The following is a 15,694-nucleotide window of genomic DNA, read 5'->3' as shown; positions in this document are numbered from 1 at the left end:
GCGAGTTCAAACCCGGGCAAGCACCGCGGATTCATGTACTTAATTTGTCTTTATAATTCATCTCGTGCTCGGTGAAGGAAAACATCGTAAGGAAACCTGCATGTGACAAATTTCATAGAAATTCTGCCACATGTGTATTCCACCAACCCGCATTGGAATAACGTGGTAGAATATGTTCCAATCTTTCTAATCAAAAGGAGAGGAGGCCTTTAGCCCAGCAGTGGGAATTTACAGACTGTTGTTGTTGTTGTTTGTTGTTGTGTGTTAGTATGAGTGACGCTCGTAGAGACAGCAAAAAAAATACAAATTATATATTTTTTTATTTCACTTTATTATAGGTATGTAAAAATTGAAAATTTATTGAACTTGCTTGAACTTTTATTGTTACCGAAAATGTTTTGATACTTATGCCCATATATCAGATACGAATAAAAAATTACTATAATTGTATTAATTATAAATATTGTTTAGAGGGTATTAATAATAAAACATAATAATTAAACATAGCACTTTTTCCTTTGCCTATGACTAAAAATTTCAATGATTTGACTCAAAACAAGATTATACAGATGTTAAAAATATTCAAATTTAGAATTTCTTGATTTTCAATCAACATAATATGTTATATTTATCATTACCTTAATCTATATATACATTTTTGTGCACCAGTCACATGAAAACTTTACAAACTTTCATAATTTAATGGCTAGGAAAGCATGCTGTCGAAATTATATCATAAATTAATCTAAACATATAATAAAATTGGAGTGTCTGTTTGTAATATTAAAACAACCCTTTTTTTCTCATTGCATATGTGTGTATACACGATACATATACCAAAATGACATTTTTTACAATTTTGTCTGTCTGTTTGTTCCAGCTAATCTCTGGAACGGCTAGACCGATTTTGACGGGACTTTCACTGGCAGATAACTGATATAAGAATAACTTAGGCTACAATATTTCTTTTTTGTTAAATTCAAACGCGTAGGTCGTGGGTACAGCTGGTGTAACTACAATAATCCTAAACTGTTTTTCCCTTGATTGAACACTTGATTCTCCTCTCTTTCGCTCTTCAGCTATTTGACATACATAAGAAAGAAATAACATCTTTTAACCGATTACCCACAAAACAACATTTATAGTTAAACATCGTAGCTGATTTAAGACACATACCTACAACATAATATTTGAGAAAATATATACAACAAGTACAAATTAAAAAAAATGAACATCTTACCAGCGGCTCGACCAAATCAAAACTCTATAGGTACCTCTTGCATAACTAACTTATAACCTAAATCGTTAATCGGACACACTTTACTGTTGATCACATCCAATCGTCCGTTACCACCGTTCACAACAATATCCAAATGCTCAAACTCTGTCAGTTGCACTATAGGAGCTGGTATTTCAAAATCAACAGCGTTCACATAATCTTCATCGTCTGATATACTATAAGTATCAAAATTATCTTGGTTCATTAAACTTAGATTGTCAAAGTGTACTTCTGGTCTTGCATCGTCAAAGGGCATTTCTGGTAGAGCCATTCTTATGCAATTGTGGGTCTGGAGCAGCGATGGCCATACAAATACTTCTTCACAGTAGGAACATTGTAAGTTATTGACGCAATTGGATTCCTTCACAACGCCGTGAACTCTTTGCAAATGACGATTCAAACAGTAGTTGGATGATAGATATTTGCCGCATTTCTGAAATTAGAAATAAATACATTAAATATGAGATGGAAGTAAATAAACCCAGTGGCGTAAATAGGGCGGTGCCACCGGCGCCCAGGCACAGGGCGTAGACTCTCGGGGGCGCAAAAATAGACAGACTAGGCAGGACTAGTGTTTTTTCGTTTTGCTCTTGTTAAGATTCCGCTGACGTACTTACATGCTAGTGTCATTAAAAACATACATCGCGCTCATTTCTTTGGCAGCGCACGAGCCTATTTGTGTTTAGTGTTTATCGTTAATGGGCAACGCATTTGCAGTAGTGAACTTGCGGTTAAGTTTTAGTGAGTGAGACAGGAAAATAGGCAAAGGGTCTGCTTAAATGGGGCGCGGTTATAGAAGCTCGCACAGGGCGCAGAAAAGGCTATTTACGGCACTGAATATACCACTGGGGATGGAAATTAGATTACCACACTGCTAACATACAGAGATGTTGATATTGATATTGTCTATGACTAATTGAGCTGAGATAACCCAGGAGTTAGAACGCACGCGTTCTAACTTCCTAGCCGATGATTGCGGGTCCAAACCTTGGCAAGCACCACTATATATATATATGTGCATAATTTGTGTTTATAGTTCATCTCGTGCTCGGCGGTGAAAGAAAACATCGTGAGTCATCGAATTTCTGCCACATGTGCATTCCACCAACCCGCATTGCAGCGTGGTGGAATATGTTTCAAGCCCTCTCCTTAATAGAAGAGGAGGCCTTATCAGTGGGAAATTTAGAGGCTCCTTACTTTCCTTACTATGACTAATTTATGTGTTAGGAAAAACAAAAAACATTTTTGAATTTAGTCTCGAAATAAAATCAAATAAATACAATAAAAGATAGAAGCTTGTAAATAAACCACTGGGGTTGGGAATCAGATCACCACACTCCTGAAATACAGAGTGGAAGTCTATGACTACTTGATTTCTTAGGAACGGCCAGCAATCTTTTACAATTTAGACACAAAATATTTTTATCTAGACGAAGATTCCTTATTCCATCTACTGTTATCTTGCCGCAAACTCATCCATCCATACGACGTTCTCCCTCCTAAAGTCTCTCGTTATTAACGTTGAATGTTTGTTAATGTTTGTCATTCGTAAATTCCTATCCTACCAAGTTTTCTTTATATTATAATTATAGTGACTTGGCAACGAGCACAAGAAGAAACAAATAAAACGGCATATTTGGAGGAGTTGAAAGTTACTCCTGAGCTGAATGCTCTCGTAACTCCTAAACTATTAATTCAATTGGCATGTAATTTCGAACTTAAGCTTGTTCTAATGCCTACTATTATTCACCGAAAAACTAAACTCCTAGATTTCTCCACGTCGAAGATATGGGGGGGGGGGGGGGGTTGAAACAGCCGCGTATCGCTTCAAAAAAAGATGGTACCGCTGTGCCCGTTTTGCTCAAGACTTGGCTGGCGCACTCCGTGCCCCCAGATGTAAATATTTTGAACGTAATAAGATTAAGCTGTATATTATTTTGTGATTGTTGTTATGCATTTTAATAGTAGTCGCTTTATGTTATTAATTTTTTATGTAATTATTATTGCTGTGTTGTTTTAGGTTATGGGTCTCCAATTCGTCTAGTACTATTATGCCTTCAAAATTATTTAGAGCATGGAATCTCGACTGATCAACCCCCATCGAGTCTTCTCCATCGCACGTGACATTGGCAAAATAATCTGTGCTTTTTGGCACAAATAAAAGCCACAAAAACTGAGCTTGTAAACCTATACCATCCAATACTTGTGACAAGTCCAATGTATACAACATTGGCGAAATAATCTTTGTCCTCTTGGCGAATAGAAAGCCACAGACGATGAAATATTGCATAATTATTATATAGGAAAATTAAAACAGGAATAAACGAATTTGTATACTGATGTATGTTGTCTTTCACCTTTCAGCACTAGATGAATAATAAAGACACATTAAGCACATTGCTTCTTAGTCGTACTTGGCCAATGACCATACAAACTTCAGAAAAATCCATGTTCTTTTTTTTTATGGTATAAGTTGGCGGACGAGTATATGGGCCACCTGATGGTCACCATCACCCATAGACAATGACGCTGTAAGAAATAATAACTAATAAAATAATGCCTGTAGTTACACTGGCTCACTCAGCCTTCAAATCGGAACACAACAATAGTGGGCACAGTTGTTTGGTGGTAGAATAACTGATGAGATGAGTATCTACCCAGACGGGCTTGCACTAAGACCTACCACCACTTTTAATTGGACCTACTTAGCTATTTATGCAAAGTACAAAAATCATTCTAATCCTATATGGCACACAGTAAGTATTTATAATTAAGCAAGATTAATACATAACCTACCTCACATCTGTGTTTCGATATAATCGTTTTCTTCGTGATGGGATCAACGATGGCCTTCTTTAACGTTCCATTAAAATTTAAATGTTCGGTATTGGAAACCTCTGCACTGTTTTGTTCCTTACTTTCTTGAGATTCATTTGGAAGTTTGATTTTTTCCAATACTACTTTAGGTTGCAAACAACCTGGTAGCTGTTCATTTAATTTATATGTCTTTTTAAGTATATTTTTATTGATTTTAGTTTCTTCGTTTCGCAATTGCGAATTATCTGACGTTTTCAGAAAATGGGTCCACTTGTGCTGCGTCATATCCTTTTCAGTTGTGAACTTCTTCAAACACTCACCGCAAAAATAATAATCTTTATAGCCCGTCGTTTCTCTGTCCTGCAGATCGGGCAATGAGGCGACGTGTTCTTGCATACAATGCTGTTGATCTGACGTCTCTTTGCAGAAATTACATTTGTACGATCCATCCGGTCGTTTTAAATACAATTCATTGGAACGATTTTCAGTGTGAAGGAACTTTATATGGTGCGAGACTTCACATTTAGTTTGGAACTGATCCTTGCATATATCACATATGAAAAAAGTACCCAAGTGATCGTAGCTATGATCTTTCAAATCCATATAATTAAAAAAGGGTATGTTACATGTCTTACATTCATATTTTTTAATAATCCTACATACGTACCGTCTGTGTTCAAAGTATTTCCTCTTATTAGGCAATAGCAGTCCGCACGAATCACAGTGTAATTTAATATGTACTTTGAAAAATGTCCGATCAACGAAATCTTTAGAACAGTAGTGGCAAACGTAACACCTACGCTTTTTATGCTTCTGTTTCATGTGACGACGAAGAGTATTGTAGTCTTCGAAGATCCTCGGACACTTTCTACACCTGTGGTACTCTTTAACCTCATGAATAATGATCTGATCGGAGAAAGAAACGCGTTTTGGTGTCTTATTATGGGATTTATACACAATCATGTGTTTGTTTTCTTTATGGTTCTGCAATTTCTTTATGTTTGAATATGCTTTATCACAAATTTTACACTTCAAGCTGTTATAATCGCGCAGTGTATTGTTCTTCACCATTTGCTTGAGCTTCTCCAGATCTTCTCGCACCAGGATAACAGAACAAGACAGAAGTAATTGGTTTGCGGTTGCGTTGTTAGTTTTTCTGTTGGTAACCATTTTCGACCTTATATCGGGCGCCAATGGATAGCGTAACTTATCCAAATACGGTGTTATATCTAATCGCTGGCATAACACTAGTGGCACCTTCTCGAAACCGCGAAAATCTGTTTCCGATGAAGAATTATCGTCACCCGAGCCGTCGGCGTATCCTTGTGCCTTGAATAGTTCGGATTTCTTATCACCCGCTTTAATATCATTTGTAAATTTCCCATTGTAACTTTTGGACATTGAAATCAAAAAAAGGAGGGAAAATTAAATAATAAACACAAAAATTAAAAATATCGATAAAAACTTCAACATCTACCCATGACATACGAAATGCCAAATTAATTATTAAAAAAAAAAAGAAAGGGATTGCCAGTTGCATTTTACGCTTTCGGTTTTATCATATGTAAAATACAGACGGGTTTTATTATCTCAGAAGTCTGTTAAGTTTTTTGCAAATAAATAAAACAGGTCTATAAATATAAATTTTATTTCATTTCTACCCTATATTTTTGGAAAATAAATTCTATTCATTTTAGGTTATAATATAACAAGAAAATACGTAATTAAATGATAACATTATTTTCTCGATTGTCAGGAACATTGATAATCATGTGACAAAATGTATGTCTATTAAGGTTTACTTGATTACTTGTAAAGAAGATATGAAGATACCGATACTAATGCTTTTAAAAGTTAATTTTATAGAGTTTGTCAGATATCATTACATAATTCAAAACTTTATAACACTGTTATTTAGTTAACAAGCATTTTTAATTGGCTTAAAATTACTAAGTGGTCTCTTATTAATGTTGTTCTGACGTCAAAATTCAAGTGATAAACATTTACAAAGTTGGTATAAGTCCTATATATTACTAGTAGAATTATCTTTTTTATCAGAAGAGCTCACTCAAAGACTGAATAATATGAATATTTTGTACTATTTAATGCGATATAAGTAATTTAAAATGATTCGATGTATCGAGTGAAGAGTTGTCAAACATCCCTAGTGAAGGCACGTTCCGAAACCATGTTTTTATAAAAAAATAGAGATAAGATTTTTTTATATAATAATTTGATATATATATTTTATTACATAATATTAAAATTATGTGCATTTCAAAAACTACTTTTGACCTTAATACATTTTTTTACTAAATTATTTTAACGGAATTCCGAACACGCTCTTAGTATTTTTTCTGAAGTGCCTATTTCGCTGTCGGATGTTGGTAATTTAGTACGTAAATCAATTCCCGAAATTAATTAGATAAACATTACTTATTTTTATACCACGAAGGAAGGTGCCCGAGTGCATAATGTTTCCACCGACGCGCATTCGGAGCTGCCTTCCAGTCATAAACCCGATGTTCAGACGTTTAAAACCGCATAAACCGTTTAGGCAAATATCGACCATTCATAATCAAACAAAGAACATTAATACGACGACTACGAAATATCAGAAGACGAAATGGATGAATTTCCGTGCAATTTTCACAAAATGGGTGCCTCTGGGAAGTGTAATTTACGTTGGATGGTGCTATATACGTGCAAGTGTAAATTACGAGGTGTCAAAAGTAGAAATAAAATTCTACGAAATGTTTCCCTTTAGGATAACTAGTCGTTTATGGGGACGCTTGGCGGCCTGCGAGCTTCCCGTGTCAATACGAAGTCTCGTTTACGGTACGTATGTTAAACTCTTCAATGTTAATTTAAACGATGCAGCGGTGAAAGATCTGACATACTATAAGAGCTTATCTGAATTTTTCACTCGTCCTTTGCGACCGGGGGCCCGGTACATATCCCCGGCGCCCTGTGTGTCTCCCTGTGATGGTGTCGTCCTAAACTGTGGTCCAGCAGACACAGATAAAATCGAGCAAGTGAAGGGAGTAACCTATAGTCTTGAAGAGTTTTTAGGCGAAAATAAATGGTCTACTAACGAAAACAATTACTACAATTCGTTATTGAAAGATAAAAAGAATATACTGCACCAGTGCATCATTTATCTAGCTCCAGGTGACTACCACAGGTTCCACTCCCCATGCGATTGGACCTCAAGCTTCAGACGACACTTCTCCGGCAAATTACTGTCCGTTAATCCGTGGATGGCTCGGCTGATACCGGGTTTGTTTGCTGTCAATGAACGAGCGGTGTACGTTGGAGAATGGAAGCATGGCTTCTTTAGTATGACAGCAGTGGGTGCAACAAATGTTGGCTCGATCGAGATTTACAGTGATCCAGAATTGAGAACAAATACAAAAGGGAAACGTAATCGAATCGAAGAGTTTAAAAATACAGTTTCATATAAAAAGGGTGAATTGTTCGGTCAGTTCAATATGGGTAGTACGATTATTTTACTATTCGAAGCACCAGCCGACTTCAAATTTGAGCTGAACGCCGGGGAACGGGTACTCGTTGGACAGGCCTTAACTATGACGTCGAAGGAGCAAGCTAGATGACCGCTTTACACGGACCTCTTTCACATAGCACAGGCTGCTATTATTTTCTATGTAATTTTGCTAACGCTCTAGCTGCCCTATTGGTAATTGTATTAGTCGTAAATGGAGATTTTTATATGAAAGAGAGTGTAATAGTGATATTTTAAGTAATCGCTCCGTACGGTAGCTGTATTGTGGCAGTATAATTTTTTGTTATAAAGAAATAGATGTACGTTTAAACGTTGTATTTTTAATATTTTAAACGATTATGTTGTTAGACAACAAACCACCGATTATATGACCATATGTTTACAGTTTGATATTTACGAATGGAAGATATAGTGTAACTAGATGCTCAGTTTAGACGTTGTGTATTTTGATATATAGATTTTTTATTTAATCGAAATAAAAATATTCTATATAACATGCTTGTGTGCTTAGATACTTCCAACTTTACTTTAATTTTATAACGACATAAAATAAACGACGACTTGATATATGTGTTTGCTTCAAATTTGACAACGTCCAATGTCAATGAAATTGAATTGGGACCACTTGGAGCTATGCGGAATCCGAATCCAATGGAAGAGGATCATTAGAATCTGTTCATAAAACAAAGTATTACACCCAATTATTCATAAATAAAATAACGTACAGACAAATTGGAAATCTTTTTATTTATTTTTTTTATGTTAACAAAACAAAAACATGTTTTATATAATAATAATAGAGCTTTTAAAACTTTCAATATACTTAAGTCTTCATATCCAATGGCAAACTAAAGTATATCAGCAGGCCTAAAGTTCATAGAGTATTTGTCCAGAAAGACTAGCTTGTTACCATATAATTATTAATTTTTTTTACTTAATAAAATTGGACAACATCACATACTCATTACTCTGACCCCAATGTGAGTAGCTAAAGCATTTGTGTTGTGGAAGATCAGAAGTAACGACGGCACAAACACACAGACCCGAGACGATAGACAACTAATGATAATCTACATCGACTCGGCGGACGAACCCGGGACCTCGGAGTGGCGTACCCATGAAAACCGCTGTACACACTCGACCACGGAGGTCGTCAGTGTTTTAAATGAACATTATATGATAACTAGGAGCCGATAATATTCATTTATATTTAAGTTTTATTTTTCATTTTAAATTCCATATAATGGAAAAAGTTTTAATGACTTTGTATGTCTTTTAATTACAAAACCAAAGTTAATTTAAAGAGTTACACTTCTAATATATAAAATTATATTTTAATTACTAAGTGAATTAATAAAATGAATAAATTATCTTTTTAAATATGTTGCAGGTAATTTGCTTAATTAGTCATTCAATTAAATGTCTACTTACCTAAACGGCATTCTTCAATCAGCCTTAATGACATTCCAATCGTCTTTCGTTCATAGACCTGCTTTGGACTTCTGTCTTGATATAGGCGCGATATCATAATCATAACACAGTATAAAACAAAGTCGCTCACCGCTGTCTGTTGCTATGTATGCTTAGATGTTTTAAATTACCCAACGGATTTTGATGCGGTTTTTTTTTAATAGGTAGAGTGATTCGAGAGGAAGGTTTTTGTATATAATACATGGACAGTATAGTGAAGAAGCAAGAAAAAATCTGTAGCTTATTTAGACCGAGGCGGATCGCTAGTAATAGTTATATAGCATTTAGATGTCTTTCAGCCTAAACTATTGATATGAATATTTTTATATCCATTCCTATTTTATGAATGAATGATTTATTGGCAGTTGTCATTCAGGCCGCTGCCTCGTTTGTTGTTAAATGAAGTTTATAGGCTGTTAATTAATTGGCTAATTTAACCAGTTAACTGCTACATATATCATAATATTCAAACTACTGAATTTATTGTAATCAAATTAGGTGCGAAGAAAGGTATCGTTCATTGATAATGTAAGTCTATTTTCACTAGTTTTTGACCCCCTCCTTTTACAAGAAAAATAAGAATAGGCCCACTATCCCCTGTTTAATATACATTACGTAGTAATACATTTTAATGTTTATTTGTAATTTCAAAGGATATAAAGGTACGCATCCAATCGAACCTTGGTAATGGCGCTGTTTCCCGCGCTTTTTCAAATAATTCGAATTTTTTGCTCTAAATAAATATTTTACCGGACAGAGGGAGTAGGCTTATTCTTATTTTTTTTTATAATAGGAGGGGATTAAAAAGTAAGGAAACTTCGGTCCCTAAGTTCCAAATTAAAATGCACCGTCTTTTATTTATTAGAACGCTTTTTAATTACGTCGTGTAAACAATTCTAGCATTCCTTAACAAAACATGTCATTTTTCACGTAGTACGGTTACCCTGTAATATTTTCATGTGATTTTTGTAAGCTCAGTACAAATATTACAATTTATATGAAGTTGAAAAATTGCAGAATATTTAACAAATATATTATTATTGACGATGATTCAAAGTGAATTATTTATATTTTAAAAATATTTACGTATTGAACTATTATTATGGAAAGATAAGATCGAGTTTTTCGGGTTTTAAACAAATATTTTAAAGTGTCTTTAAATTTGGCGCCATTTTTTATTTATTTTTTTATCTGCACCGTGTTGACTGCTCATAATTTGGCAATGACCATCAGTTTTATGTCACTTGTCATTATTTCGGGCAACTTTTTTTTGCGTACTTGGCAAATGTAGAATGTTTTAAGTTTAGTTTCTTTCTTTAAAAACAAACACTGAAAATGAGATCTATATCTAATACTAAAAATATATGAATATATTGAAAAAGTTCTGAATTTATTTTTAATGAATATTTTAAATTAAAAAAAAAATTAAAATAGTTACAGAAGATTTTTATCTGATAAAATGAGTCAATGTGAGGATGTAGCTTTATAAAAAATTATGGTTAATAGTTACTTGATTATAACATACCTAATATTTATGAAATCAAAATGAGTAAATATAAAAACTTAAGACAATTGTCAAATTTGTGCTGTCAACACTCGTTGTTAATAAAAGTATGTTTATTGTTACAATGTCGCGTGGCTGTGTCGTGTGATGGTGACTTAAGATTTTCAAAAATAGAAATTGTGTTCTATTTATTGAAAACGTCACTGAATTTAAGAACAAAAACCGTTTATATTTTAAAAATAGAACAAAATTAAGCATACGTAATTATCAATTGTTTTTTTTTTATATTTTAAAGGAAAGTTGGAAGGTCCTTGAATCGATTGAAGTCATTGTTTAATGAAATAAATATTTCTATGTAAATACTTTCTTTTATTTTACCCTAATTTTACGAATAGCATAATAAAATTGGTAAATTATGTTTAGAAAGTGGTCACACTGGCCTGTATTTACTGGCTACTCATTGTTTATATAATACAATATAGAGCATAGATAATACATACAAACTGGAACATATGTACATTCAGAGTAAGAAAACCTTCGTCAGTTTTCAAATGAATTCCTTTATCAAGTCTTAAACTCTTAGTACCTTTTGAATCTAAACATCGAATCATTGTGACGCAATATGTCATTCGCGATCGGTAAAGCAGATTATCGCTCGTACTGAGCACACGAAAATAGATCTTAAGGTGACGAACCTTTTCTTACCCCGATTACATACTATTAATTTTAGAAATGTAAATGGTTTTGTACAAATAGTATAATCTGTACTATCTGTACAAAAATTATAAAAATGAAAGTAACTCTTGTCTGTCTGTCTCTTTCACTACCAAACTACTGAACCGAATATGATTAAATTTGGTATGAAGCCAATTTGAACTAGACTACATTTTTTGCCTAGCATATCACAACATCTAATAGTCACGGACAGTAAATTTATTAATTAGGCTAGGGCCCCTTCCCCTTTGAGAAGAAGGTTGGTGGTTCCTTGGTTCTGAAGCCCTTGCTGGGTTTAAAATTTCCTTGAAATTACGCACATTGTTGCAGAGATGAATTATAAACACAAATTAAGTACATAAAAATTCAGTGGTGCTTGCCTGTGTTTGAACTCGTTCTAACCGCTGGGCCATCTCGGCTATTTGTATTAACACTTGCTAAGTGCTTGTTAAACTTACACCAGCTTTTAAAGGTATCTTTCCAGGCATTGTATACATTTGGAAATGCAAATAAAATGAGAAAGCCAAATCTTGGATATTACGTTGAGGTCTAGAGAAGCTTAACTTTAAATTGACAACCAAGAAGCCTTGTGCAATTTAAGCTATATACATATAATGTAAACCACATTTCAATTTACAAATCAACTAAATTATTAATAAAATTCGTTAAACAAGTTTTTTTCAATCATTTTTCGTCATGTTAATGGTCTTGACCGCACGTTCTACTGCCGTAGACTCTTTGAGTCGTAAAACTCTTGAAGCGCAATGATGCTGTGACGGTGGAAATATCATCACCGTAGACGTCGTTGAATGACGCTTCTGGCATTGTTGTATGTTTGGCTACTACGGTGAAGGCATAAATCAACAACCAATTTTTCTTTCCTGCAACCACGAGTGTCCCCATATTTTCCTCTACATAATTATACCAAGAAATTTTATAGTTTTAAAATTTATTTACATTTACAACAACAGCCTGTAAATTCTTACTGCTGGGCTAAAGGCCTCCTCTCCCTTTGACGAGAAGGTTTGGAACATATTCCAACACGCTGTTCCAATGCGGGTTGGTGGAATACACATGTGGCAGAATTTCTATGAAATTTGTCCTCCGGTTTCCTCACGATGTTTTCCTTCACCGCTGAGCACGAGATGAATTATAAAGACAAATTAAGCACATGAAATAGCGGTGCTTGCCTGGGTTTGAACTCGCAATCATCGGTTAAGATGCACGCGTTCTAACCACTGGGACATCTCGACTCAAAAAAATACTATTGGTGTGTGCAAATTGGTTGAAGTCCGTAATAAATCGGTCTACAACTTCATGAGACGTGAGGTTCTTTGAAAAATCTGTGCAGATTTCGTACCTAGATACCAGATATGTCTGAAAAACTTAGTGGCTTTTTCCGTCGGTATTTTGAGAACAGTGAACGATACGTCGAAAATCCAAAGGTCCATAACTGTAGACAAAATTAATAAATAATAAATAAATATTGGACAACGTCACATACGTTACTCTGATACCAATGTAAGGACCTAAAGCACTCGTGTTGTAGAAAATCAGAAGTAACGACGGTAGCACAAACACCCAGACCCGAGACGACATAGAAAACTAATGAATTTTCTATATTGACTCGGCCGGGGATAAAATCCGGAACCTCAGAGTGGCGTACTCATGAAAACCGGTGTACACACTACTCGACTACGGAGGTCGTCAAATTAAAATTCTTGTACAAGGATACCCTGATGTGTCACTTTTGTTTTGTAACTCGTTTTTGGACATCGTACGTATGTAATATGTATGTTTTTGCATTACTAACATTGGAAGAGCGTGGTGGAATATGTTCCAAACCTTCTCCTCAAAGGGAGAAGAGGGCTTAGATCAGCAGTGGGAAATTTACAGGTTGTTCAAAAATCAAAATCAATCTAAACTTTATTCAAGTAGGCTTTTACAAGCACTTTTGGATCGTCATTTTTCAATTAAGTGAAGCTACCACCGGTTCGGAAAGTAGATTCTACTGAGAAGAACTGGCAAGAAACTCAGTAGGTACTCTTTATCAACATTTAAAAAATACAAAGTCATGTTAGTTAAATACAACTATTCAAATTCATATATAGCTTGGAAGTCAACATGTATTAACTCCGAATCGAATAATATGCCTTTTTTTACCAATGTATTTTTTACAAACGATATGAATTTACGAAACAGCAAAGTTAAAAATATCTGCGGAATTTTAATTCAATTTATTGTTGTTGCAATAACGATAGACTCTATACTATGACTTACAACAACAACAGCGCTGTCCCAGTGGATAGACGCAGTAAAGACAGCCACAGGATCCTGTGCCCAGGCTTGCCTACGAATGTCAAAGAATGGCTGGAGGAAGGTGGTGCGAAGTGTTCAAGAGAGCCACACGCATGGTGTTCACGACCCTCAGTTATGAGGAAACGACTAAGAAGAACAACTTAATTATGTTTAGACTTTCTATCTAGTGGAATATCGATATGAAATACTCATGTGTAATGTTGGGGTTTTGGAGGTAAATAACTAGACAACCTCTCAAGTAAACGACGTGTATTCTTCTAATAAAAATAATATGCTATTTGACAATGCGAAAAATGAATTGTGAATTATTGTAATCAGTGTATATTATGAGCTAAGAAGTGGTTATTTACTGACGAAACTTGAAAATAATACTTAATTTATTCAAAGATTCACAAATAAAAATGCACTTTTTCAAACGTTTATCACGTGACACAAAACGCTCCTGATTGGCCAGGCTTATGATGAAGTCACTTTCTTGTAAACCTTGCTTTTCTACTATATGTACCACAGATTAAAATACAGGAAAGTGTCATCACCGACCCCATTGCAGCGCCATATTGTCCAAGTAGCGTTTTTGCGCGCTATTTAAATATGGATTTTTTAAGATGATATTTTTCGGCAAATATGTACTAGAAATAAAAAAATCAACTTTTACTGGGTTCCTTATCTTCTACTAAATCTTAAAAATGGATTTTAAAAACCAGTCAAATAGCCTATTATAAACTATAGCGCATTAGCATAAAATACAAACTATGCATATCATTTGATACTTATAAACTAAAGGAGTAAATATTCGTGTATTATATCAAATTACTTTTTTGTTCCATTTGCTGTCGAAACGCTTGGCCCTTGAAGTAGTGGTGCAAAAAGCTTCATCAAAAGTATAACACCTCGCCTCATTGCCTCCACTGGTGACAGGAGGGCTGGTTCGTTTTTTGCCCAGAGGATCGGAATTGCGAATCAACGGGAAAATGCTGCTAGCATTCTTGCCACCATTCCACGCGGTCAAGATTTATACAGTAACTAGTTTTAGTTCATATTTGTATACCTATATTTAAGCATTTAATGTTGTTAATTCTTATGTTGATAAATGTCTATTCAAAGCAGTATACATATTACGTTGTTTGTTATAAAATAACCTACACAATAAATTCATACAATTCACATGTGAAACCATAAAAGTATTATGAATAATTCATAGTCAGGCTAAAGCTGTGACTAATTTTACTATCATCCCAACCGACAAATGGTTCCGTTGTTATTCATTGAGTCACTCTTTTCAAAACAAATACAATGACATCACATAAGTTGTGTGGAGTACACAAAGTTCATTTATTGTATTACACTTGTTTCGATTCTTAGTCCAATTAAAAGTATGTACCTAATACTTTACCTTGTGCTTCTTAAAGGACGCAACTTTATCAATAAATAATAATAATAAATATGAGACAGCATCACATACATTATGATCCCAATGTAAGTAGCTAAAGCACTTAAGTTGTGGAAAATCAGAAGTAACGACGGCATAGAAAACTAATTAACTTTTTCTTCATCGACTCGTCCGGACGAACCCGGGACCTAAGAGAAGAATATATTTCGGTAAACAGAACACGGTTTCTTGCTATACAACAACAACAAACAACAACAGCCTGTAAATTCCCACTGCTGGGCTAAAGGCCTCCTCTCCCTTTGAGGAGAAGGTTTGGAACATATTCCACCACGCTGTTCCAATGCGGGTTGGTGGAATACACATGTGGCAGAATTTCTAAGAAATTTGTCACATGCAGGTTTCCTCACGATGTTTTCCTTCACCACTGAGCACGAGATGAATTATAAAGACAAATTAAGCACATGAATCAGCGGTGCTTGCCTGGGTTTGAACCCGCAAACATCGGTTAAGATGCACGAGTTCTAACCACTGGGCCATCTCGACTCTCTTGCTATACAATTAAATTAAATTTGAAACATTTTTTGGTTTCGTAAAAGCGCTGTCAGTCGTTTCGGTGACGTCACATTGGTAAAAACAACAGTTGTGTGTGTACGTCTGTCACTCCTTGAGCGTAACAGC

General features: G+C 34.7%; 2 protein-coding genes across 2 annotated transcripts; one reads left to right on the top strand and one right to left on the bottom strand.

The window, feature by feature from the left end:
• Positions 1 to 365: 365 nt before the first annotated feature.
• LOC124542302 (zinc finger protein 431-like) lies at positions 366 to 5,581 on the bottom strand. Its single transcript, XM_047120269.1, has 2 exons — positions 4,076 to 5,581; positions 366 to 1,712 (listed from the first exon to the last, which is right to left on the bottom strand). The coding sequence occupies exons 1-2, from the start codon at positions 5,495 to 5,497 to the stop codon at positions 1,257 to 1,259; spliced, it is 1,878 nt and encodes a 625-aa protein (XP_046976225.1). The 5' UTR covers positions 5,498 to 5,581; the 3' UTR covers positions 366 to 1,256.
• Positions 5,582 to 6,358: 777 nt separating this feature from the next.
• Positions 6,359 to 8,351, top strand: LOC124542239 (phosphatidylserine decarboxylase proenzyme, mitochondrial). The gene has a single exon (XM_047120187.1). The coding sequence runs from the start codon at positions 6,571 to 6,573 to the stop codon at positions 7,708 to 7,710; it is 1,140 nt and encodes a 379-aa protein (XP_046976143.1). The 5' UTR covers positions 6,359 to 6,570; the 3' UTR covers positions 7,711 to 8,351.
• The last annotated feature ends 7,343 nt before the right edge of the window (positions 8,352 to 15,694 follow it).

This window comes from Vanessa cardui, chromosome 30, assembly GCF_905220365.1.
Source record: "Vanessa cardui chromosome 30, ilVanCard2.1, whole genome shotgun sequence".
Taxonomy (NCBI): domain Eukaryota; kingdom Metazoa; phylum Arthropoda; class Insecta; order Lepidoptera; family Nymphalidae; genus Vanessa; species Vanessa cardui.
Note: the sequence above shows the minus strand (reverse complement) of the source record. Positions and strands in the feature narration are given on the sequence as shown.

What these genes read in the sequence shown, in the direction of transcription:
- LOC124542302 (XM_047120269.1), bottom strand. Translation starts at nt 5,497, where the DNA reads ATGTCCAAAAGTTACAATGGGAAATTTACAAATGATATTAAAGCGGGT. An exon ending in TATCGAAACACAGATGTGAG is followed by an intron (nt 1,713 to 4,075) that starts GTAGGTTATGTA and finishes TTCTAATTTCAG; the next exon opens with AAATGCGGCAAATATCTATC.
- LOC124542239 (XM_047120187.1), top strand. Translation starts at nt 6,571, where the DNA reads ATGTTTCCACCGACGCGCATTCGGAGCTGCCTTCCAGTCATAAACCCG.